The sequence below is a fragment of the Amaranthus tricolor genome, chromosome 1, assembly GCF_026212465.1.
Source record: "Amaranthus tricolor cultivar Red isolate AtriRed21 chromosome 1, ASM2621246v1, whole genome shotgun sequence".
Taxonomy (NCBI): domain Eukaryota; kingdom Viridiplantae; phylum Streptophyta; class Magnoliopsida; order Caryophyllales; family Amaranthaceae; genus Amaranthus; species Amaranthus tricolor.
Genome location: NC_080047.1, coordinates 21493779 through 21518778, shown reverse-complemented (window position 1 = coordinate 21518778; position 25000 = coordinate 21493779). Strand labels below are relative to the sequence as shown.

At 33.3% G+C, this 25000-nt stretch overlaps 2 protein-coding genes across 4 annotated transcripts in view; both read right to left on the bottom strand.

Moving 5' to 3' along the window:
* LOC130820681 (calcium-dependent protein kinase 24-like) overlaps positions 1–20235 on the bottom strand; it is a 22291-nt gene extending 2056 nt beyond the window's left edge. The window contains exons 1-8 of the mRNA XM_057686144.1: positions 18354–20235; positions 17747–17870; positions 17380–17523; positions 3347–3499; positions 3128–3243; positions 2284–2451; positions 1935–2174; positions 1–469 (exon numbers count right to left, since the gene is read on the bottom strand). The exon at positions 1–469 is cut by the window's left edge and continues 2056 nt beyond it. Of these exons, the coding sequence (XP_057542127.1) occupies positions 275–469; positions 1935–2174; positions 2284–2451; positions 3128–3243; positions 3347–3499; positions 17380–17523; positions 17747–17870; positions 18354–18908 (1695 nt within the window). The 5' untranslated portion in view covers positions 18909–20235 and the 3' untranslated portion in view covers positions 1–274. The remainder of the gene's footprint in view (positions 470–1934; positions 2175–2283; positions 2452–3127; positions 3244–3346; positions 3500–17379; positions 17524–17746; positions 17871–18353) is intronic.
* Positions 20236–21843: 1608 nt separating this feature from the next.
* LOC130813080 (probable E3 ubiquitin-protein ligase ARI7) overlaps positions 21844–25000 on the bottom strand; it is a 16980-nt gene continuing 13823 nt past the window's right edge. For all 3 annotated transcript variants that reach the window (XM_057678801.1, XM_057678818.1, XM_057678810.1), the window contains 4 exons: positions 23969–24040; positions 23332–23431; positions 23101–23239; positions 21844–22368 (listed from right to left, as the gene is read on the bottom strand). In XM_057678801.1, coding sequence (XP_057534784.1) covers positions 22101–22368; positions 23101–23239; positions 23332–23431; positions 23969–24040 — 579 coding nt within the window. In that variant the 3' untranslated portion in view covers positions 21844–22100. The remainder of the gene's footprint in view (positions 22369–23100; positions 23240–23331; positions 23432–23968; positions 24041–25000) is intronic.

The following is a 25000-nucleotide window of genomic DNA, read 5'->3' as shown; positions in this document are numbered from 1 at the left end:
ATGCTTCAACCAATAATGTTTTACCCATTGGTAGATTTCAGAATGATTGTTTAATCATCTTTTTGTTTATGATGTTAAAGATATCGATTAGGTTAAGTAATATGAATCCACGGATAATCTTATTTAGTTTCCCACAACAATAAATTGTAATACCTCTTGAATATGCGTCTTTTATGAAGGAAGAGCAGCAAAAAAAGGATAGTGTAGGGGACCTCATTTGTAAAAGAAAACTATAAAAAAAAAAAAAAAAAAAAAAAAAAAATCAAAATCAGAATTATCTTAATTGACTAGGGCGATTTAATGGTCCAGAATAATTAAGTTGGCCAGAATAATTCAATTGTCCAGAGTGATTGAACAACTTCATGCTCATTTTATTAAGCATGACCTTTGAATATTGTCGGGAACACATTTTCCAATCCATTCCAGTATGCATCATTGCCCTAAACTCGTTGTAGTCTATTCGTCCATCCTGCATTTTTTACAGTTTTACATCAAGCAAATGTCTTTTCTCCTAAGGCTTTATTACTTGGTCTTTATTGTAACAAAAACTCCAAATCAATCACCACAATTTATAAATCACCACCAAAATCAAAACAAATATTAATAAAATAAACTAAAAATATAAAATGATAAATTAAAATATAAAAGCCAAATCTTATCAATATTATGGAGTAGAATGGAAGAAGTATATTATATGTGAAATTTTTAATCAATTATGGTAATTTGTAATTCAATATAAAAAGACAAACAAATGCCAATAAAATAAACAACATAAATACAATTAAATTAAAATCCTAATAGCTATATTCATCCATTGGCATTTTTTTATTTTTAGCAATTATACTGAACAGTTGGGTTTAATATAAAATAAATAATTGTTGAATTTATTGATTTGTTGACACAATTTAACTATGTTCTTTAAAAAATTAGCATTGAGAGGTTCGCTGCAGTCTTATCGATGTTTATGAGTTTCTAAAAGTTTGATATTAAGCAAATTTAAATGAATATTCACATTAAAACCAAAGATCGGAGGTATTTTTTAATCAAAATAAAATTGATAAGGCAATATTAAAGGAATCAAAGAGATCATTCACTATGTCTAAGCTTATAGGAGGAGTTTAGTGAGATGGATCTCAAAACTTTTACATTGATGGAGTTGATTTAAAGGTTATAAAAAGATGAAACTTTATATTTACTAATTGATTTTCATTAAAGAGAAAAACATTAGTATTTAGCTATTAAGTTATTCTATACTTTAACTAAAGACTTTACGGATTGATTGCATTTTCTTGGATTTGAAAACTTATCTATACGCATTTGCTCACCATTAATTATTTATAATAACTCGAGAAAAGTGTAAATGTTTTTCTTAATAAAAAAATCGAGGTGTGTGAAGCAAATTAAGAAGTATAAGACTGTCTTAGATTAATCCAGGCTCTGGATAGGTTTGGATTCAAAGAGAATCATATTTTGAGGAATAGATCGAGCCACATTAACTTAGGATTATTGTGCAACGCTGGAAATCTATGAGTTTGAACACTATTTATCAATCACTCTTAAAATATGATTTAACTTATAAGTTAAAACATAGTCAAGTGAGATTTTGTTTGATTCGTCTTAATGTAAATTTTATTAATATCCACTTCTTATAATTTTTTATCAAGCACAATTAGAGATATATTTTAAGATTGAAATAGTGCATTGGTAAATATGCCAAAACCAAAAAGGACAATAATAGTGAATAAAGGGAGTATGTTTGTTGTTCTATTTTTATAACTATTAGTTATTCTATACACAGTTTACATGTTAATCTAATGTAAAACAATTTAATATGTTAATTTTAATTACTACTAACATAACTCAAAACAATTCTCATTAGTATGTTTGCTAAAAATAAAGATAGGATAAGTCTCGAGTTAAAATTGAGAAATTACCTTGTTCAAATCTGCATCAAACAGTATATCCCGTATAATTTGCTCACAATTGGTGTTATCAGTAGCGTCATCTGTATAAAGTTCTTGTTTTAACTCTTCAAACTCAATATAGCCGTTTTTGTCCTTATCGAAGTACTTAAAAGCTCGTGTAAGATGTTCATCATCACCCATCTTTTGGAGATGGATTGAAAGAGTTAGGAATTCTCCACACTCTAAGGTTCCATTCCCATCTACATCCGCCTATATTTAAATAATTAACATATGCTAAAAATGATAGATAAGAACCATGAAAAAAAATATAATATAACTGAAAATTCACATTAATAGAGACAAAGAAAAACTAACGTACTGCATCTATGATCATTTGAACGTCAGAATCAGGAAAAGCATGACCTAGCTTTTGAAGGCCATGTTTGAGCTCTTCAAAAGACAAGCTTCCATTCTTATCTGTGTCCATCATCTGAAATGTGTTTCTTAGTTTCTCTATTTGTTCTTCTGGCAAAGTATCTGCTACAACCTATTATTTATATTACCATTAAAAATCAAAATATTTGATCATTCTCTTAGAGCATTATTATTATGCATGAGATAAAGATGTTCTTTCCCTTTCCTATCAATTTATGTGATTAAACTTATTACAGGTCAACCTAACTCTCAATATTAAGTGGTGCATATCTTTTAGACTATTCATATTTTTCATTAAATATAAAGACAAGAGTTCACATTTATAAACTGAATATTTATTGTGGAGGAGGGCCGTGTCGCGATGCCATATTATTAATTCTTATTTTCATCGTCTTACTTTAATAAATTAAAAATTAAATAATCTTAGATACCACAAGTATGGCCGAAACTAGAATTTTTAACTCATAGGTGTGCTTGTCAATTGCTTATCGACTGATTCCATCTCCTTATTTAGTCGGATGCTACCATTGGCTTTTTGTTAGTTGTTGCGCAAGTTGTATAAACCAATAGTAATAGAGATGTTTGAAACTCAAACCAATTGTTCATATTAGCGTTATTCATAAGCGAAAAGTAGCTTAAAAGACAAAAATTAATGAAAATATTACTTAGAGCAAGCCGAAAGACAAAAATCAACTAAAAATTGACGAGCTAAGTGATTTTGAGAAACACTCCCCTAAATGGATTCGCAAAACTAGTTATGTTACTAGATGGGTTAGATAAGGGCTTACTTGTAAAACTTTCTTCTTGAACTTGTTCATCAAGGAGAATTGCTTGATCCTGGTTCTCACATTTTGGCCTAGCAAAACATCGGCGGTGTTGGTGGCATTTTTCATCCAAGGGTGTGCTACATTTCAAAGGTGAAGTAAAATAATTAAAATTTTATGAGTAATTTAATAATGTTAAAAGGAAGCTATAAAATTATCATGAGAATATGAAAAGAAACTTACAAAGGACTTCTTCAACTGTGATACGATTATAAGGATTTTGATCAAGCATATGCTTAACAAGATCTTTTGCTTGTGGAGACACTTTTGGCCATGGATCTCTCTCAAAATCCATCTCTCCTCTTACAATTGCATGTGCTATTCCTTCCTCGGTTTCTACATGTACAAGGTAAAGGATTTTAAATTTTTTTTTTAAAGATCAATTTTAGATTACGCAAATCCCATAGTGCCCATCCAATCAAGACAAACCTATGCTCATCTTAATTCAAGCTTCAATTATATGTGTTTTAGTGGTTAATACTTGTTGTGCGACTGCGGAAGCAAAGTCGATGAATAATAATGAAACAACAAGAAATTCAATGCAAACAACAAGAAAATGACACAAGAAATTAACGTGGTTCACTATCAACGTGATAGCTACGTCCACCGGCACCGAGAACAAACAATTTCACTATGATCGCAAAGAATACAAGATGAATTACAATCACGCTCACAAATTACGATGGCTCTTTTGTGATCTCTCTTTCAATTTGTGAATCATACCACCGTAGGCTAACAAGGAGGTGTATTTATAATAAAACGACTTGAAGCAACTCCGCGCCCCACATAGCATGATTTGTACAGGCTCCGCGCCCTGCGGAGATCAGTCAGTCCCAAAATTCATCTTCTTCCTGTTTTGCTAGTTTGAGTCATTACTTAGCAACAATATCCACCTTGACGAAAACTCGTATTCAGCAAATGATATCATCAACACATAGTGAACATATCTCAAGCCAAAACCCGATATAAAGCTCATGCATAAGCCGTACATCCCGATAAATCTTCAATCAAGACTCATCCCGACAAGTCTTCAACCAAGACCTATCACATACTTGTCACCAAGTATAACAGCTCATAACGCTCCACCTGCATTACAAGCCCCGGGAAAGCTCCACCTTAAGGCCAACATGCCTGCAACAGGAGCTCCCAAACACCGCCCCTAAGGGCCTACTACATCACATAGTAATCAATATTTAGTAAGTCCAAGCAATGTTTAAACTTACTAAATCGAACAGACTTAGTAAAGAAATCAGCTGGGTTGTCAGCGGTCCCAATCTTCTTTACCTTTACTCTCTTGTCAGTACGCAAGAAATGATACCTAACGTCAATGTGCTTGGTCCGATGATGGTGTACTTGGTCTTTAGCTAAGCAAATGGCACTTAGACTATCACAATACACCGTAGCAAAATCCTGTGCGATACCCAGTTCACCTACAAGGCCTTTGAGCCATATAAACTCCTTATCTGCAGAAGTTAAAGCCATGTACTCAGCTTCAGTAGTAGACAACGTAACCGAAGACTGCAATGTAGACTTCCAACTTACCACATAACCACCCAAAGTAAACACATATCCGATCACTGACCTCCTGGTATCCACATCAGCTGCATAATCAGAATCACTATATCCAGTTACCAAACACTCCTTACCATTTCCATACAAAAGACCAATATTAGTTGTTCCTCTCAAGTCGCGAAAAATCCTTTTCACCCCCTACCAGTGCTCTCTCCCAGGTCGAGCCATGAACCTACTCACAACACTGACAGCGTGCGCAATATCCGGCCTAGTGCAGACCATAGCATACATTAAACAGCCAACAGCGTTGGCATAAGGAACTTTAGACATATACGCCAACTCCTCCTCAGTTTGAGGTGACATAGACAAAGACAATTTGCAGCTCACAGGTGTTGGTGTACTTATAGGCTTCGATTTCTCCATCCCAAAACGAGACAAAATCCTTTCGATGTAACTTTTCTGAGTCAAGAAAAGCTTACCTCTAGCCCGATCCCTATAGATCTCCATACCCAAAATCTTCTTAGCTGGACCCAAATCTTTCATGTCAAATTCTGAGTTAAGCAACTCTTTAAGTCTAGCAATGTCCAATTTATTCTTTGTGGCAACAAGCATGTCATCAACATATAATAACAAATAAATCATGGAACCGTCATCCAGCTTACTATGATACACACAATAATCATACGAATTCTTATCAAAACCATGCGAAACCATAAAAGAATCAAACCTCTTGTACCACTGCCGAGGGGATTGCTTAAGTCCATACAACGACTTTAGCAATCTGCATGCATAGTGCTCTTTCCGTGGAATCTCAAATCCCTCGGGCTGCTTCATCAAAATCTCCTCCTCCAAATCGCCATGAAGGAAAGCTGTCTTAACATCCAGCTGCTCCAGCTCAAGGTCATAATGTGCTACAATTGACAATAGCACACGAATAGAAGTATGTTGAACCACCGGTGAGAATATCTCCACAAAGTCAATCCCTTTTACCTGACTGAACCCCTTTGCAACTAGCCTAGCCTTAAAACGAACTTTCTCAGATTCAGATGACCCTTCTTTCTTCTTAAAGATCCACTTACACCCTACAAGTTTTCTCCCCTCTGGTACCTTCACAAGTTCCCACACTCTATTCTTGTAAAGAGATTGCATCTCTTCACTCATTGCAGCAAGCCATTGCACAGACTCACTACAACTAATTGCTTGTTTATACGTGGCAAGTTCATATGACTCTACATCATCAGCTACACTCGATGCATAACCTATCAAATTCTCAACAAAGCAATTCCTTCCTTCCATCTCTTCAATCAACCTAACAGGCTTCTTGATAACTCGTCTAGGTCTCTCAAGAATGATGTCAGATTCACTAGATGACCCCTGATTAGACTGCTCCACCTCCTTCCCAGAGTTAGGAAAAGATGGAACAACCTCAGGTTCACGAGTACTCGGCACTGGAACCTCAGCATCATCATCAATAAATTGCACTCGAGGTAAATCAGTAATGGATGACTGGTGTATCTCAAGCACTCCATCTGTCTGTAGTATGTTCTCCCTTTCCTTCCACAAATCAGAAGACTCCGAGCGCTTCTTGGAATACATGGTGCTCTCATCAAAAGTGACATCCCTACTAAGAATGACCCGACCCTCTGAAGGCGAATAGATCCTAAACCCCTTCACACCATCATCGTACCCAACAAAACACCCCTTCTTGGCTCGTGGATCCAGCTTACCCTCACTAACATGATAATAAGCAACACAACCAAAGATCTTCAAATTAGAGAAACTAGGTAACGTACCACTCCTGATCTCAAACGGGTTTTTGAAGTCAATTCCCGAATGAGGACCCCTATTGATGATATAACAAGCTGTCATCACAGCTTCACTCCTATACCTCCTTCCAAGCCCTGCATTAGAGAGCATGCATCGAACTTTCTCAAGCAATGTCTGATTAACCCGCTCTGCAACACCATTCTGCTGTGGTGTCATCCTGACGGTATGATGCCGACCAATACCCTCATCTGCACAGAACTGATTAAACTCCTCTTTGCAAAACTCTAGCCCATTGTCTGTTCGTAGCTTCTTGATCTTCCTACCTTGCCGATTCTCTACCAAAGCTTTCCATTGCTTAAAAGCTTTGAAGGCCTCATCCTTTGACTTAAGCAACCTAAGCCATGTGTATCGGGATTTGTCATCTACAAATGACACAAAATAGCGGAAACCTCCTATACCTTCAACCCTAGATGGACCCCAACAATCTGAATGGACATAATCGAGCACTTCATCAGTAATGTGAGCACCCTTGCTGAACTTTGACCTGTGTTTCTTTCCAAACACACAATGCTCACAAAATTCAAGGTTGGCAACCTTGATCCCGGATAGTAGACCCCTCTTAGACAAAAGCTACATCCCTTTCTCCCCCATATGACCAAGCCTCATGTGCCAAATCTTGGTCATCTCCTGGTGAGATACTGATGCGCAAACCGCAGAACTAGATAGTGTGACACCCTCAAAGACATAGAGGGTGTTCCTGTTGATACCCTTAAGTACCAACTCCGAACCTCGATAAATGGACAACTCCCCATCTGAAAACGCTCCATTGTACCCCAAATCATCCAAGGTACCCAATGAAATCAAATTCTTCCCCAAAGCAGGGACATGTCGCACCCTAGTCAATGTCAACTTTCACCCATCACTAGTCCTCAATCTCATGGATCCAATACCCGTAACCTTACAAGGTGCGTTGTTACCTACAATAACATTACCCCCATTGCAAGGCTCATACGTGTCAAACCATTCTCGATGTGGACTCATATGGAACGAACACCCCGAATCTAGAACCCAATCATCAGAAAGATCCCCAGACTTAGTAGAACTAACTAATGCCAAGTCTTTCTTCGAATTATAGTTCTCATTCGGTTTTACTTCAACTACAGCAGCTTGGGACTTGCCCTTCCTCACCAGGCAATTAGCCCTAAAGTGACCCGGTTCTTTACAGTAATAACAGGTTTTCCCCGCAGTCTTACCAGATCCCACATTGTCGTTTCCAGCACCCGACCTAGTATTGTTGCCCTTGTTAACCCCCTTCTTCCTTTTAGACTTCCCGGACTTAACAAACAACCCACTGGCACTATCTCCGTTATCACCTATAGCCTTTTGACGAAGTTCCCTAGTATGAAGTGCTGCCTTCACTTCTTCTAGGGTCAGGGAGTCTTTACCAACAACAAACGACTCCACAAAATTCTCATAGCTAGACGGTAGAGACACAAGTAAAATCAACGCAGCATCCTCATCATCTACTTTAACATCTAAGTTACGCAAATCCAATAAAATAGAGTTAAGTTTTTCAAGATGTTCCCGTAAGAGAGTACCTGACTGCATTCGGAGGCTAAACAACCGCTGCTTCAGCAATAATTTGTTGGTCAGCGACTTAGTCATATACAATGACTCAAACTTCATCCAAAGTTCCGCCTCTATAGCCTTATCAGCGACCTCCGTGATGATATGATCATCCAAACTTAGCAAAATGGTAAAATGAGCCTTTTCCTCCATTACTGCTAATTGTGTGTCAGTTAATCTATCATTCGACCCCGCAGTGGTACTCCATAAAGTCAACGGACGCCAGATTTGTTGTTGTTTCAACAGAGCCTTCATCTTGATTTGCCATAGCCCGAAGCTATTTTTCCCGGTAAATTTCTCAATTCGTATTGTCGAATCTCCGGCCATTGTTTCACTCAAAAAACTCTCCAAGGAATTAAAACCTGAGCTCTGATACCAATTGTTGTGCGACAGCGGAAGCAAAGTCGATGAACAACAATAAAACAATAAGAAATTCAATGCAAACAACAAGAAAATGACACAAGAAATTAACGTGGTTCACTACCAACGTGATAGCTACGTCCACCGGCACCGAGAACAAACAATTTTACTATGATCGCAAAGAATACAAGATGAATTACAATCACGCTCACAAATTACGATGGCTCTCTTGTGATCTCTCTTTCAATTTGTGAATCATACCACCCTAGGCTAACAAGGAGGTGTATTTATAATAAAATGACTTGAAAGACGGTTTTAGGGACTAAGTAACCACAAATAACCGACCACAAATAAAGGTAACCGTCCCAAAAGACGGTTCCCGTGAAAATAAACTTCAATTGCGCGACCCGCGTAAAATTACGCGAGCCGCGAAGCAGGACCAGAAGCAACTCCGCGCGCCACGTAGCATGATCTGTACAGGCTCCGCGCCCCGCGGAGATCAATCTGTCCCAAAATTCATCTTCTTCCTGTTTTGCTAGTTTGAGTCATTACTTAGCAACAATACTGTGTTTGGATAGAGGAAAATAGGGAAAAAGAAAAGGAATAAATTTCGAGGGATAAAAGATTTGTTTTTAGATAACAAAGAGGGTGGACATGGATTTAAAAGGGAAGTATTTGAAGAGATTACAAGGTTTATTTTTGTTAAGGTTAAAAGCTCTCCAAAAGGGAAAAGATTTCTAGTAAAAATTATATTTTTCTTACTTTCTCTTCATTTTTCCCCTACACAAACAAGGGACAATTTCCTTCTATTTTTATCCCCTTTCCATCCCTTCCCCTATCGTTTCTTTTCTTTTTCTCCAAGATTGTTAAATATACTTTAAATAAAATAAGATACTTTAAGGTTCTCAAAAAATAATAACCACACAATTATAATAAATGTTGGTGTTAAAGCAAGTGCTAATAATCTTAATGATGATGTTAACTTTAAACATATAATCAAACATGCTTTATCTTGTACATTAGAGCAGGATGGTAATGTCATATGTGAACGGTTTGAAGTTTGGAACGATAAATGAGAGTTGCTTGATCAAACCAACAAAAAAAGAAGTAAACTGTGAGTGGATCGATCAGGCACTCAATCGAGAAGTGTTGGCTCGGTCGAGCAAAATGTCCAGAACATGTCAGTAGCTTCACTAGAAGCTCGCTCGACCGAGCGAGGTAGTGGCTTGATCGAGCGACAGTCGAGTAGACTATATTGGATCTTGTTTTTTGGTCAGAATTTGTAGTGATTATGCAATAATGTGGTGCATTAATCTTTTGTTTATTGTAATGTTTATTGTCATAGTTGATTGGGGTGTTAAAAGTGCTTTATGGTGAGTAATTAAGAGGTGCTAAGAATGATACTTAACTTCCACTATAGAAGGGAGTATCATTCATAGAATAAAGATCACCACAAACACACATATTGTTGAGAGGGCTATTACATTGTTATTAGAAACTTGAGAGTGCTCTTACTTTGCTTTAGTATTTGTGATCTTGAGAGATTGTCTCAAGATAAGAGGAGGTTTATTATACTTGTAATTGTTGAATTCAATTTAATAAACCAGAATCTTGACAAACAAATTTAAGAAAAATTGTCATGCTCTATTCAACCCCCTATCCCCCTTCTAAAGTATTAACCTTATAGTTTTGTTGTCGATTCTTCAATTGGTTTTAAACCCCAAACTCATCATTTTGAATGATTTAACATTCTATGAGAAATGAATCCTATGCATCTTAATGTATGGTCATTCTTCCAACTAACCTCTTTATTTTGATAGTGACAATTTCATACACTAGAGCAACAAGATAAAAATGTTCTTTTTATATCAAGATACTCAGTTTAGGATATCATCAAATGGGGTCTATTTATTCCTTAGAAGTTATTGACATACCGAAAGATAAATGTAAATTTTCATAATCAGATCAATAGGTTTTCAAAATAAAGAAATATAGGGCAAATTAATTGTTACTTATGATGGTATTGGCCAAGTCAAGGAAAATAAGATAAGCATACATTTCTTTATATATTAATTATTTCAAATGATCCCGAATAAACCTGTTAAAGAGATGTCAAGTCGTTTCACAATTATCATCAACAATCTAAACTCAGGTAAAGCATATACCAATGGTGAAAAAGTTAAAGAAATACTTAGTTTCTTACCAAGAGATGATTAGGATCCTAGAGTAATTACCATAGAAGAAGTTTAGGATATTTGCATTTTATGTTATGTCAATTTTATCAAAAAGTTGATTACTCATGAGCTAAGTATTAATGATGATGGCATAAACTCTATTCATTTCCTACTTTGAGAAAGAAGTAGAAATTGTAGACAATGAAGAAAGGATTGATTTTATCACAAAAAAGCTAGCTTTGTTCAAGAAGAAGAAGAAAAATCCTTACCAAATAAAAAAAAAAAGAATAGTTTTCGATCATCCAAGGATATATCTTAGAGACAACTCTAACTCAATAACCAAAGGTACCACCTAAAATTGCTACGAATGTTGACTTTTTGAATATCTTATCAAAGTTTGTCCAAAACGAAAACAAAGACGCAATAAAACAAAGACGCAATAACCAAAGTTTGTTTCTTGGAACGATTCTTACTCATCTAAGGAGTTTGAATCTAAAATATTTGAGACGAAAAATATATGCCTAATCATAAACGAGGACATAAAAGAATCCATATTCCTATTGTGGAAATGGTAAAACATTTGGTCTCAAAACATTCTAAATTCTTACCGAACTTTATGCAATTTATTTATGAACGAAGAAAGTTGAAGCAAATCAACCGAGAGATGATTTATCATAAGAGTTATAAGTCATAGAGAATTTTAGTAAGTAATTTAACAATCTTAAGGCATATCGATAAACTCTTGCAACTCAAGCTAAAACTCTTTAAAACAGTTTTTAAATCCAATTTAAAACCCTACAGTCAACTTGTGACAAAAAGGTCAAGACCCTGATGGATGTAAACCATTCTTTAATGCAAAACAATGTCTTGAAATTATATTTTAAATAGATGTTTATACGACCTATCTTGAAAAAGACTCCTTATGAACTTTTTAAAGGAAATAAACAAAACATTTCACACCTGTTATGTTCACAAAAATTGTTATAAAGATAATATAGATGATGAGTTTGATGCTAGTAGTGATGAAGTTATATTTTTAGGATATGCTTTTAGTAATAAGGGATTCTGATTTTATTAGAAAAGAACTAAAGTAGTAGGAGAAAGTATTCATGTTAAATTTTATAAATGAAATGACGATGTTTTTGGTGAAAGTGTTCTAGATCTAAGATTGAACTCGTATTAGTCTAATGAAGATAACTCTCCAAAACAACCAAAGAAGAAACCCAAATTACGTAAAATGGTCAGGATGCTAAAGTAGAATCTGCTGAAATTGCTCAAGAGTCGACACAAAATGTGAATATTGGAGAAAGTTCAAACATGCATCTTCACATCTAGTAAAGAAACTCCTTTTGACTCTACAATTATTGTGCGAACAAGGTCAAATTATATGAACATATGTGCATTGTATGCATTTGTTTCTCTAGTTGAACCAAAGAATCATAATGAAGCTCTTCAAGACCCGTCTAGATATCAATAATGAAAAGTCAAGTAAATGAAATTGAGCAAAATAAATTTTGGATGTTGATTTCAACCTATAAATATGTCAGTTACTGATACAAAATGGGTGTTTAGGAACAAGCTAGATTAAAATCCAATGGTGGCATGCAACAAGGCAAAATTTATTGCAAAAGGTTACAATTAAAAAGAAGACATTGACTACAAAGAAACATTTGTTCCTATAGCTTGTCTTAAAGGATGTAGGATGTTATTAGTTTATGTAAATTAAATGAAGAGGTATATGTGTTGTAAACCCCTTGATTGAAAATGAGGAATTACGTAATCATGTTTTTAAGTATATGTTTGTGCAAAGATGTGGATCAAAAGATGTACAAAGGTATAATCAAATCTTTATTAAATTCAATTTCATCAACCACTGGCATTATGTTTAGTGTGTGTTTGTGCTCAATTTCAAGAAAACCCTAAGGAATCATGAAATTAGTGAAAAGGGTATTTCGTTATTTGAATGGTACAATAGACTTGGGATTAGAGCATCCTAAGAGAAGTAATTTTCTATAATGAGGATATTTTGATGTTAATTATGAAGGATATTAAGTGGATAGAAAAAGTGCTTCAGGATGTTGCCCATTCTTAAGACTTTCATTTGTTTCACGACATTCTAAGAAACAATACGCAATTGCATTTTCAATCACTGAAATTGAATGCATAGCTGCAGGACCATGTTCTCAGGTTCTATAGATTGCTCAACAATTAAGAGATTTGGATTAGATTACAAAGGTGTACTAATAAAATTTGAAAAAACACGTGGTATATCAAATACATAGAATCTAGTTTAACATTCCCACTAAATTTTAATTAGCTGGTGTTTTTAATTGGCAAAAGGGAGTACTTAAGCTCATGGTCTGGATGACTTTGGTCAGCAGCTTCTGCCTACAGTATTATATTAGATCTACGAAATATAGTATATTTCTTTTTATAATGTAAATTTATTTCCTTTTAAAATCTTTATATCTTATTTTTATGAAAACTTATTTAAAATCAATCATGTTCATCAAACATTTTTATCTTTTAGTTAGTTTCAAATTTAATCTAATAAAAAAAAATTGCCACCATTTATTTTGTGTTTTCAACATTTTATTTCTTAATAAGGATGTTATTTTCTTTTGCAGATTTTCATTTTGTTAAACTAAAGCAACAAATGAGATCGAAGATTTTTGAGAATATTCCTTTAATAACTGTTTAATCTATCAAATTTCTCTTTTACCACTTTTATTAAAAATATTAAATCTTTACATCAATTAATTTCAATCCCTCCCAAAATGTCACGTCAATTTTTTAATCAACTTTTCTCTTCCACAAAATTGCGCATTTACTTTTCATCTTTTGACTTCTTTCTTTTACTCTCTTATCTTATCAATTGTCATTTTTTCAAAGATTTTCTTAAACCCCAAGCACATTCTTATGTAATGACCCCCAATCGTAAATCTCTTTTATATAAAGAAAAATCAAAAACAAAAGAATGTCAATAAGAGTTCAAAAATTATTTTATTATCAATTAAGGGGATATTCTAACAATTTTACAAATGTATAAAAGCCAATAGATCATCATGTAGTTGATGTTTAAATTAAGAAGCAAACATTCCCTTAGATTGGCTCTAAATTAACTATTCAAGGTCATGATTTAGAAACGACAAAAGAAGAGATAACATTCTTAATGGCTTCTGTAACTGACCCTTAAGTTCGAGTGATATTCTAAATTTGAAATTCTTTGAAGAATCTGGGTTCAAATGTATAGAAATTTTGAAAAAGCATGAATTATGGAAATTGATTAACCTGAGTATTGCTTCTTGGCAGGTGGCATTGGGTATTTTGAATCTAGACTTAGTTACCAAATCAGCCTTTTTCTAATTATCTTCTGTTAAAAGAACTTTCATTAACTTTAAAAAACGTATTTAGGCGCAGATTCTAAGTTTAACACTCTTAGTAAATTATCTATAAAGATTTGTACAAAGGAGAACCAATTGCTATGAAAGATCTTTGTCTACCCAACTTTGATCTTTTGAAATAAACTACCAACACAATGTTGAATATAAAGGGCAAGGTCCTACAAAACATAATCACAAGGTTCCTGATCCCAATATTTAATTCTTGATAGATAATGACTGAGGAAGGCTTGTGGTTAATGGAGTTTGTAAGCTTTAACAACACCTTACAGATAGATGTCCCTCGGATTTTTATACACCATCTAAACAGCTCCAATCGGTTCAATAAACCATGTTTGTTACACTTTGTTAATTTGTTTTCGATGTTATTTGAGTGCATCTGCATAGATCTTACTATTGTGGAGAAAGTGTATGTAGTCAGATCTTTTGATGAGTATAATTTATTAAAGTTGGGTGTTGTCAAGGAAGAGGGGGTGTGGGTGTCAAAGACTAGTTTTGATGCGACAAAGGTGTCTTTGTATATTCAAGTCGATAATTTATTGACTAACCTATAGAAGGTACTTAAAGTTGTTTGAAATAATTAAGGACGTGGATAAAGAGAACTCCACTGCAGGGACAAAGGGACAAGACTCCTATCTTTAAAAGTTGATGTTATTGGTTTCCATGAACAATTTCATTTTAGTTTTTATGTATGTATGCTTGAAATCTTATCAAAATTTTATTTGTAAAACATTATATAGGTTCATACATGTAGGAAATCCTCCTTACACCTTTTAATGGGGAGATATCCTTAAAACCCTTTTATACTTTTATGATAAATATATATGTTATTATTATTATGATTTTAACAATACGTTTTGCAAATACATTTTTATGTGTTTGTTTGAACATGCAAAACTTATTTAATTATTAAATTTATTATTGCATAAACATATATTATACAAGAGTGTTAATAGTTTGCTTTGATGGAAAATTTTAACATACATCAAGAGGGAGATTATTGGTTTAAATGTTGTAATTTGTTAGTTACTACGGTGAAAGTCAATATTAATAGGATTATAAGAGAATAGGTCTAAAATAAAGTTAAATAAAATTCATTAAGTCGTTACTTTTATCAAATTAGATTAGTAAGATTTGTTAAGAAACATATATGCCAAATTTCAGGAATTTTTAAAATTAAATTTTGAATAATATATAAGTTAAAAACTTGAATCCTTATACTAGGAATGGAATTACTCTATAGTCGATTAGGATAAAATATAAAAGTTTAAAGGATCAATTACCAACTATAACCTTCAAGTTTAGTCATTTTCAAATAAACAGTCGCAAATTTTGTTTTTGTTTATAAAAACAGCCTTCAAGTTACCAAACACGATAGTGATACAGCCACTTCACTAGATGACCTGTTAAGTGACCGTTGACCAAGGTAAATGACCTTGACTTTCATTTAAATTCATTAATCTAACTTAATTACCCAATTACCCCCAATTAAACCCTTCTTCTCCAACCTCTCTCTACCCCTTCCAATCACCACCATCCCAACACCACCACCACCATTAAAAACCCTCTTTTCTTTCTCTTTGATGGGTTGTTCTAAACTCCTCCTTTAATGAAGTATTATTGTATCAGTGTTGTACCCTGACAGAGTTAGTGACACCATTAACAAGATGATTCTTTGAGATATTGTTTTCCTCCAGAGAAATGCTCTTTTTGTGGGTCTTGATATTCTTCCTTTATAGAACAAAACCCAAAAAAGCAAAATGTTATGTTTTTGAGTAAAGGAGGTTGAATTTGAAGAATATTGTGGTTTTTATTTCTGATTTTTTTTATGGTATTTAAGTGGAAAATGGAGGTGGCCTTTTTGTTTGAGGTCCAACAATGGCGTTATTTTCTTCCAACTTTAGCCTTTCTCTCTTCATTGCTATTTTCAAACTTGAATTTTGTACAGTCTTCTTTACACAAAAACCTTAATTAAATCATCCCCTGAAAAACCCTACTGTAAAAATCCTCTACCAAAACTTATTCGAAGTCGAAATTCGAACACTAGGGCTTAAATCAAAACCCTAAGATTTCATAAAAAAAAAATAAATCTGATACACTAATTCAACAGCACACAAAATAAAACAACTAAAATATTACAATTTAAATACAATTAAAATTCAAAAAAATCAAATTAAAAAAAATGATATTTTTATGCCTTCTCTCTCATAAAAAATAAAAATTCCAAATCCAAGAAACAATTTGAATGCAATTTTTGTTTTTTAAGAAATCTATTTGAATACAGTTAAATATGACTAGATTATCTAACGACCCAACTTTTGAAATTTAAGAAATAAACTCAGATGATGATGGTAGTAGTAAATTATTAGAAGAGAGGAAAGTAGAGGGAACATTAAGAACATATGATAAAGAGAAAGATAAGAGGGGCTTTAATGGTGGTGGTGGTGGTGGTGGTGGTGGTAGAGTGGGATAATGGTGATGATTGAGGAGGCGTAAAAAGAGATTGGGGAAAAAGGGTTTAATAATTGAGGGTAATTAGGTAATTAGGTTAGATTAATGAATTCACTTGAAAATTAAAGGTCATTTACCTTGATCAACGGTCACTTAATAGGTCATCCGATAAAAAGGACATAATACCCAACAATATCCACAATAACTCTCTCAACCTTCAAGTTTGCAAATCATTCAAGAGGAGATTAACAAGAGAGTTTAGATGTTTATAGTATTCATAAAAGTCTTATTAATAGATGAGTTGTAATTCATTTAAGCCTATATTTTATTATTATATTTTTGAAGCTACATTTCAAGTCCAAGTTAAAGGAACTTTATCTTTAAAAAGTACCACGGTCAAACATATCTCATTATTCGCTTTGAGATTTAACTTAGATAGTCTAAGTTAAATCTAAAGTGTCTTTATTGTTCATTAGAATTTTAGTCTGAATTTGGCAGCAAATTGTGCTAATAAGTGTTTAGTAGATAAGAGCAATTTCTACTTAGGGTTTTTTAGGGCTAAGCATGATTCTCTTTTAAGCCTAATAATAGGCTAATAAGTGAAGAGAAATAATAAAGAGGTGTGGAGTTGGGTAGCTTTAGGTGGAGATTATCAATTAATGGAGAACTCATAAACAAACAATTTACTTAAAATTAAGTGAAAATTTCTCTTTTTTCATAAAAGATATTGATATTTATATGTTATTGTTTTGTTGTAATAAGAGTAAAAAGGTACAAAAAGAATGACAAAAATAAAAATAGGACATAATCAATAAATTAACCCAATAAAAAAAAGTCCCTAAATCAATAAATAAGAGGGAGTATATATAATGCAAGATTCAATTTGGAATAAGGGTTATAAGGTAGTTACAGCTAATAGTAATACCTGCCCAAAAAGGGGGGACTCCACAAAGTAATATGTAAAGGATAACACCAGCACTCCAAATATCAACCTCAGGTCCATAATTCCTTTTTAATACTTCTGGGGCCATGTAATATGGACTTCCCACTATCTCGCTGAAGCGTTGCCCTAACACATAAATACATGGTCTTTCTTAAGTATTTTGAAGAAATAGAAAATATATTAAATATTTATTTTCCTTTTGTGACGGTATGAAAGTAAGTGTTAAATGTTTATATAAAAATGTGAACCCAACAATTATTAAACATTATCTTATAAGATTGAATTTAGCGGTCATTTTTTCATAAGGGACTTTTAATATTAAGTAAATTAGTATTCTTTTAAAATATACCAGGTTCAAAAAAGATAGAGAGTCCAAAATCTATGGCTTTAAGGGCTGAACTCTCATTCTTGTTTGCAAATAAGAAGTTTTCGGGTTTAAGATCTCGATGTATGACTCCATGATCATGGCATACCTACAAACATGTAACAACAAAAATCAATCCAATTCGAATGCTATATAACAAAACCAATCATATATACTTCTAAATTAGATATAAGTAACATCAAGTGTCTTCTATCTTGGCCAATATATAAAGAGTGAAATATACACAACCTTAAACATATATAGGTTTCCATCAATATTAATAATAAAAAAATAATCTACATTCAAAAAAACTTTAACATAAATAGTTAGACATTATATTTCTTCCGTTTTCTAATGTTCTTCCCGTTTAAAATATTCTATTTTGGAGAGAGAAATTTGATTAAGATTTCTAAGACATATATAGATGATAAAATATATACTTATATGAGATGTCGTTAAATTCGTTTCAATGTATAATTTTTTATTATATATTTTTTTATAATGCATATTTAGAGATATTAAGGCTAGAACGTTATGTTGAAAATTGTGCAAAAAGTAAATGAAAAAGAAAAACAACTGGAGGGAGTATTACCTTAACGACTTGCAAAATAATCTTAAGAACATCAGCAGCAGCTCTCTCGGAGTAATGGCCCCTATCAACAATTCTATCAAAAAGCTCACCGCCTTCACATAACTCCATCACCAAATAAATTGTATCTTTATCTTCAAAAGCCTCTTTAAAAGCAACAATATTTATATGTTTAGGCAATTGTTTCATAATTTGGACTTCTCTCCTAACATCCTCAATATCAATATCGGTTCTAAGCTTTCCCTTTGATATTGTCTTGCATGCATAACTCTGTCCAGTTGCCAATTCTGTGCATTGATACGTTACACCAAATTCTCCCCTTCCCAACTCCTTCCCAAATTCATACTTTTGCTTTTCATTTTCACCCGTTTTGGTGGAGTCCGGCAGTATGTTTATTAATTTTGAATGGTGTTTAGATGACCTTGAATTTCTACCCACCGTGCTACTAAACTTCTCTTGAGGGACCAAAGATTGCTTCGCGTTATTCTTGACCCAACCTTTTCTACGGAGATTTCGTAGTGTTCCATTTGGAGGTAATGTTGAAATGCATCCTCCCATTTTTTTTTTATTTGATTTACGTTTAGAACGAATTTTGGTGTGTTAGGGTGGGAGGGTCATCGGAAAGGGGTAATTTACGGTGGAGGGAAGGCAAAGGGAGAAAATGAAAAAAAAGTTAGAGTAGTTTAATTTTAGAAATCGCAAAATATAGGATAAAAATTAGATGTGTATGTGTTAAATATTAATGTAAATGGTTGGTGACATCTCTATGCAATAGGAAGAAACCCTCCTTCCTAGGGAATTTGTTTTGATTGAGATATTTTTTACTAATTAAGAACACTTGGCTTTTTTTTTTCTTTTTTTTTTCTTTTTTTTTATTTCCATTAATGCTAAATTTACACATTTAATTAAAATACTTTTTTGTCTTGTCTCATATGATACTTCTTTTATTTTGTTATTATTTCTTCATCTTGTTCATTATACATCATTAATTTACACCTCCATTTGAATTCATAATAATAAGGATAAATAATTAGTAGAAGCATATTCAAATAATTTTTATCAATAAAAAAAATTGTGTACATTTAAACTAAACAAGCACAAGAGAAGTGGTAATTAGTTATTGATTAATGTTTGTATTGATGAACCAGAAAGATCAATTAGTGATCGATTCACGTTACAAATATTGTCCCATTTCACATTACTTTACGATAGCTGTAGCACTAGCACAAAAAAAAATAAAAAATAAAAAAATTCGGACTATACTTATAGCTCTCTTTTTACAAAGGTCAATCCCTAAATTAAGAATATTAATCTATAAGTATCAGATCTTGACTCAGTTGAAATATAACTTTTTCCGGCCTTGAATTTGATCATCACCTAACTCCTCCTCCTTTCCTCGGCCTATTTGGTGATTAAAAAAAGTGGCATGAGTTTCTTCAATTTGTTCTTTAAGATTAGGGTAACATAAACTCGTAACATCTTTGCTACTGTGGTGTTGGCTTAATGCAGTAAAATTAACAGGCGTGAATAAGTGAGACCATTTTGGAGGACAAAAAATAGGAGGAAAACTACAAAAATCATGAAGCAAGAAACAAACAGAATTGCTCCATTGATATTCCAACATTTGTAACAACACATACAACACCAATGTTACTGAGATTCCAATACAAATATATATTTCTTCTGTCATTATTTTTACTGCAATTTTTTGAGAGACAAAGAAAAAGATCAAGAAACAATGAGATGATAATGTTCAGAATGATGAGATAGTAATAAAAATGTAGCCATTAATATAGAAAAGGGAATACAATGAACCTTGAAAATGAATTATTGAAGGTGGGGGAAAAAGAGGACAGATTCTTAAACTAAGTTATCAAAGTTCAATGGATTGGTAATTGGATGGTTGAAATTAGAGAAGCACATGTGGAGTGCTGACCAAGTGGGTTCCCCAATTATTATTGTATGATACTTTCTGTTCGTGCGCAGCTCTATTATTTTGTGTTAGATTTATGGGTTAATCAATTTTAATTTATTTGTACACGTGTTTTTTATCACACGTACAAATTTATGATTACTAGCTCCCATATGGAGTATTTAACTCTGAATGATCCAATCTAACTATAGTTTATTATTTGAAGAAACATATCTTAAAGTCATCTAACCATTACTAGTTGTTTCCATATTTTTGATTTGGGCCACTGGCTATTAGTCAACACTAATAATGTCAAAGCTTTAATCTTAAAAGATTACAGTTGACTATGTTAAAATTAAACATTAGTTTGCATTGCCGTCCACATGAATTCTTATAGTCCATTCATTTTGATTTTTCTATCATTTCTAATTGTAAATCTAAATCTTTTTATCATTTTACATTCATGTCCTAATTTCAAAAACGTTATGACAGTGTCTTCCTTTTTTTAACTGTTAGTAATAGCGAACAAATTTATAGTAATTTTTTTTTGATTTTAACATGTTCTACTCTTTTGACTCTTTGTTTGTTGTTACTAAGATTGAACAAACTCTGATCTTAGGCTCATACACAAAAACGCTTATTTTAAAAGTTATAAATTTTTAAATCTTATTTTAAATTTTTTTTTTCTAAAAAACACATTTTATTCAATTTTTTGCATGCACACTATGTGTTCTCTAATCTCTTAAATTTCCAGCGTCTCTTATGTAATAAATCATCACATTGATTGTTATCCTTAGATTTGGCGCATTACCACATAAACCATGAAGACAAATTAGTGCACAAAAATTCCAATAATTTCTGTATCTTAAAACAAACATAATATATATATATATATATATATATATATATATATATATATATATATATATATATATATATGTGTGTGTGTGTGTGTGTGTGTGTGTTACATTAAAATAGTGAAAGTATTTGTTCGCTGTTAGTAACAGAGAATAAATTTTTTGACTTTTTTGACCTTCAATCTTTGTACTGTTACTAACAACGAACAGCCCCAAACCATAACTTTGGAAAAAAAAAAATAACTACTTATCTTGGGAATTATTTTGTAAAGTTTGCTATTGTATGAATATTTTATATATTTATTTTTTTACTTGTTTCAACTTTTCTGCAAATAGAATTAAAGTTAGTATTCAACGTAAAAAGAATAATTGAAATTTACATTATCTTATAAATGCTTCATAAGGGTTGTAATTATAGTAGAATGATTGTTGGTAAATGAAAAAGCCCCTCCTTGCCCTTTACCAAGTTAGGAAGATCAGCCTTCTTTCTACCTTTTCCTTTACATCTAATTGTTAAAATGTCAACCTTTTGTTGAGTTATCCTTCTCTTGTCAAAGGAGAAGTACAGTTTTCACCTGTTCAGCCATTTGGGTGGTCTTTTCTAGTTTTACATTTTGTAGGGTTTTCCTTAATCTCCTCTTGTCAAGGACTGGATTTTCCTCTACACACATACAACATATAAGCTTGGAATTTGCAAGGCCATATTAACAATTAAAACATCACGTATGAAAGTTCATTTATGATAATAATATATAAAAGGGCATATGAATCTCTGACCAGCATCATCAATTAGAAACTGCTATTTACAACCTCTTCTTCTATGCATCCACAAATCAAGAGTGGTACTTTCTTAACACTTGAGCCGTTACGCAGACATAATGTCTGCGGAGACCTTCTGGTGATAGATAAATCTAACTGCCTGCTGCATTAGCTTTTTTGAATACATCCCGAGCTTTATTGGATTGCTTCAGTGAGGAGTCATCACCGTTGATTACTGCACATCTGACATGAAGCGGCAGAATCAGGATTTGCAAAGGTACAACGATCACAGTGCCAACGATTAAAATCATCTAAATTATGGAGCCCAGAACGATTCGATCGTGATGTTGATCCTTTAGCTTTACCCCCTTTCCCCTTGGCTCCCCCATTTTTCGTGCTTAATGAAGTGCTGGAAGCTTCTTGAGAATTGACGTCTGATAAACCATTTTCTAATGCTCCGACCAAATTCTCAAAGTACGAATGAGTGACCCTGTAAAATATCAAATTGTAATAAGCTGCAATTTATACATATAGAATTGTTCTTGGATATATGTAAGCTGATGCTGATTAAGCGTACACATTAATCGCTTGATACTCCTTTCACATACCTAAAGCACAGACTAGACTTCACAACTAAGTAGAAGCACTTTCTTTCTTCCTTTCACTTTCTTTGGTGGGGTGGGGGGGGATATGTTCAATACAGCAAGCAATAAGAACCAAGTAAGCCACAGCCCTTCCATTTAATAATCTCAACTAGCTACTATTCTTTGGTAAATGCAGATGCCATCTGGAATAACCAAATCACATTTCTTTCTCATACACTAAACCCTCATCAAAGTCATTGATTTTCTATGACTCAATAAATTATAGCTGTCTATACAGCCTGACTTACTGTATGTTACAAAAGAAAAAACAAACAAGGCTCCTCTTTTCAGAGCTCGGATGCATCAGTCTCACAAACTTAATATGTTAGAGCACTGTCACATGATTCACTAATCTTCTACAGAATCCCGCATCAAAATAAGCGAATTACAGTATGTTTTGGGCTATTTTAGGGTCAATTTAAGCGAATTGCGAATTTAAAAAGCCAATTAACTAGACAATTAAGTTATACAGTGTTAGAGAGCAGAATGGAACATAACGCTTACCATACATGACGATTATTAGACATGCATTTCAAATTCTTAATCACACATAATATGGTTAGAAGCATCGTAGTTACCTGGTCAATCCAGCCAGCTTTGGGCGAAATGTTTTGAAATCGGATTGGCTGTCAGTAGCGACATCGTCATTACCAAGGAACACTAATAATTCCTTTTCGGCACATTGATGTAACCTTTCAAGACCAGCCTCAGCGTAACCTATACTTTGGACGTTAAATAGAACAGTCAGGCGTCAGCCTTTCAATTTCCCTGGAAGAACCAGTTCCACATTGCTATGCGTAGAATTTTACCTTGCAAATACTCAAAGAGCTGTCTCTTTGCATTTTCATGATTAGGCAAATAATAACCATATGCATATGTCCATTTTAGCACACGCCTACACTCAATAATCTGCAACAAAATTGCAGCCACAGAATAACGTAAGTTGCTCAAATGCATCTATCAGAAAAACAGGCAAAATAATATGGAAATAAAATCAAACCAACAGGTGCAATTTACAAGAGAGCCAAATACCTTTGTAAACTCACAGATATATGTGGCTTCCATGGATGATAAAGAAAAACAAGAAAACAGGATGCATATAGAGTTCAGATTTATTTGTCAAAGGAATGATGAGAAGGGGAATTTCAGGGGGACTGGAGCTTCATTAAAGAGTTACAACTCACAAGGCACTTCATCCACTCACCAAGAATTTGAATGAAAGAATAATTGGAAGTGTCCCTTCATTTCAATATTCCTCTGTTCATCCCCTCGCGTTAAAATAGACAAAAAACAAAACAAAAAACACTCACTACTCCAAATTGCCATTTCTACAGATGACTGTAAAAGCTAATAACAGCGTAATAAACCTTCCAGCATAAAATAAAAACCACAAGAATAAACTAAACATGCGACGTCAAACAGTAGGTGAAAAAAATTAGAATTCACCTGCTTCCAGGCCTCGATAATAAATTTGAGCTGTGACTCTGGTTCCTTCAGCTTGTCACTCAACTTCTCCAACTGCAAAAATAAAAGGACCAGTTTCAATCCACTAAACATTTGCAGTGGTATCTTCAACATACAGATGAACTTTTTCCGGACTTTAGCTGAAGATCATCCAGAAAAGCCAATGTGGGAACTAGGGGGAAGACTGAAGGAGGATTTAAAGGAAAGATAGTCATTCAAGGGAGCTATGCATTCAGTGAAAACATGAACCCTCGGCACTAAACTTGGGTCTGGAAATCACACACACACACACAGAAGGCACACAATACGTTATTCATTGATCAATTCTCACAAATTCTTCCTCAATACAATCAAGCCCTCATTTAGGTTTATTAGAGAGAATCAAACACAGAAGTACTCAAAAGACAATTGATGATATTTACCCAAAAAAATTTAATCGGCCATCTATACAACTGAAGGAAGAAATAAAAATAGCATAAGAGCAGTGATACACTATAGCTATTTCTTTTCTAAAAGTAGGTATGGCATGTTAAATTCTTCATCAGCTATCATATCAATTGAAGTGCAGGAATAAAGTGCAGTGTCTGGTCGACAATGCCAAGTCGAGCAAAACAAGGCATGCTCCCCATCAACGCAGCATATTTCTGTGAGTTAAAATTTCAACTAGAGAATTTTAGAAAGCACCAAGAAATAATACCTTCAACTTATGCTAAAAGCCTTAAATATCGACGATTAGACAACTACAACAGAATCCATGCAAAAAATGGAAATGAAAAAACAAACTCATTACGTAGAGGATGCTTCATATTAGTAGTAGTGAATATACCCAAGTGTCATACAATTAAAATAGAACTTTTAAATTAATAACAATTACAATTAAAAGATTATTCTTTAACGAATGTATATTGCAAAGTTCTAACTTGAAACATAAATTAACAACATATTTTAAAACCCTATGATTTTAGGAAAAAAAAATCTTTTAATCATCTGTTTTTTAAAAGGAAAGAACTCTTT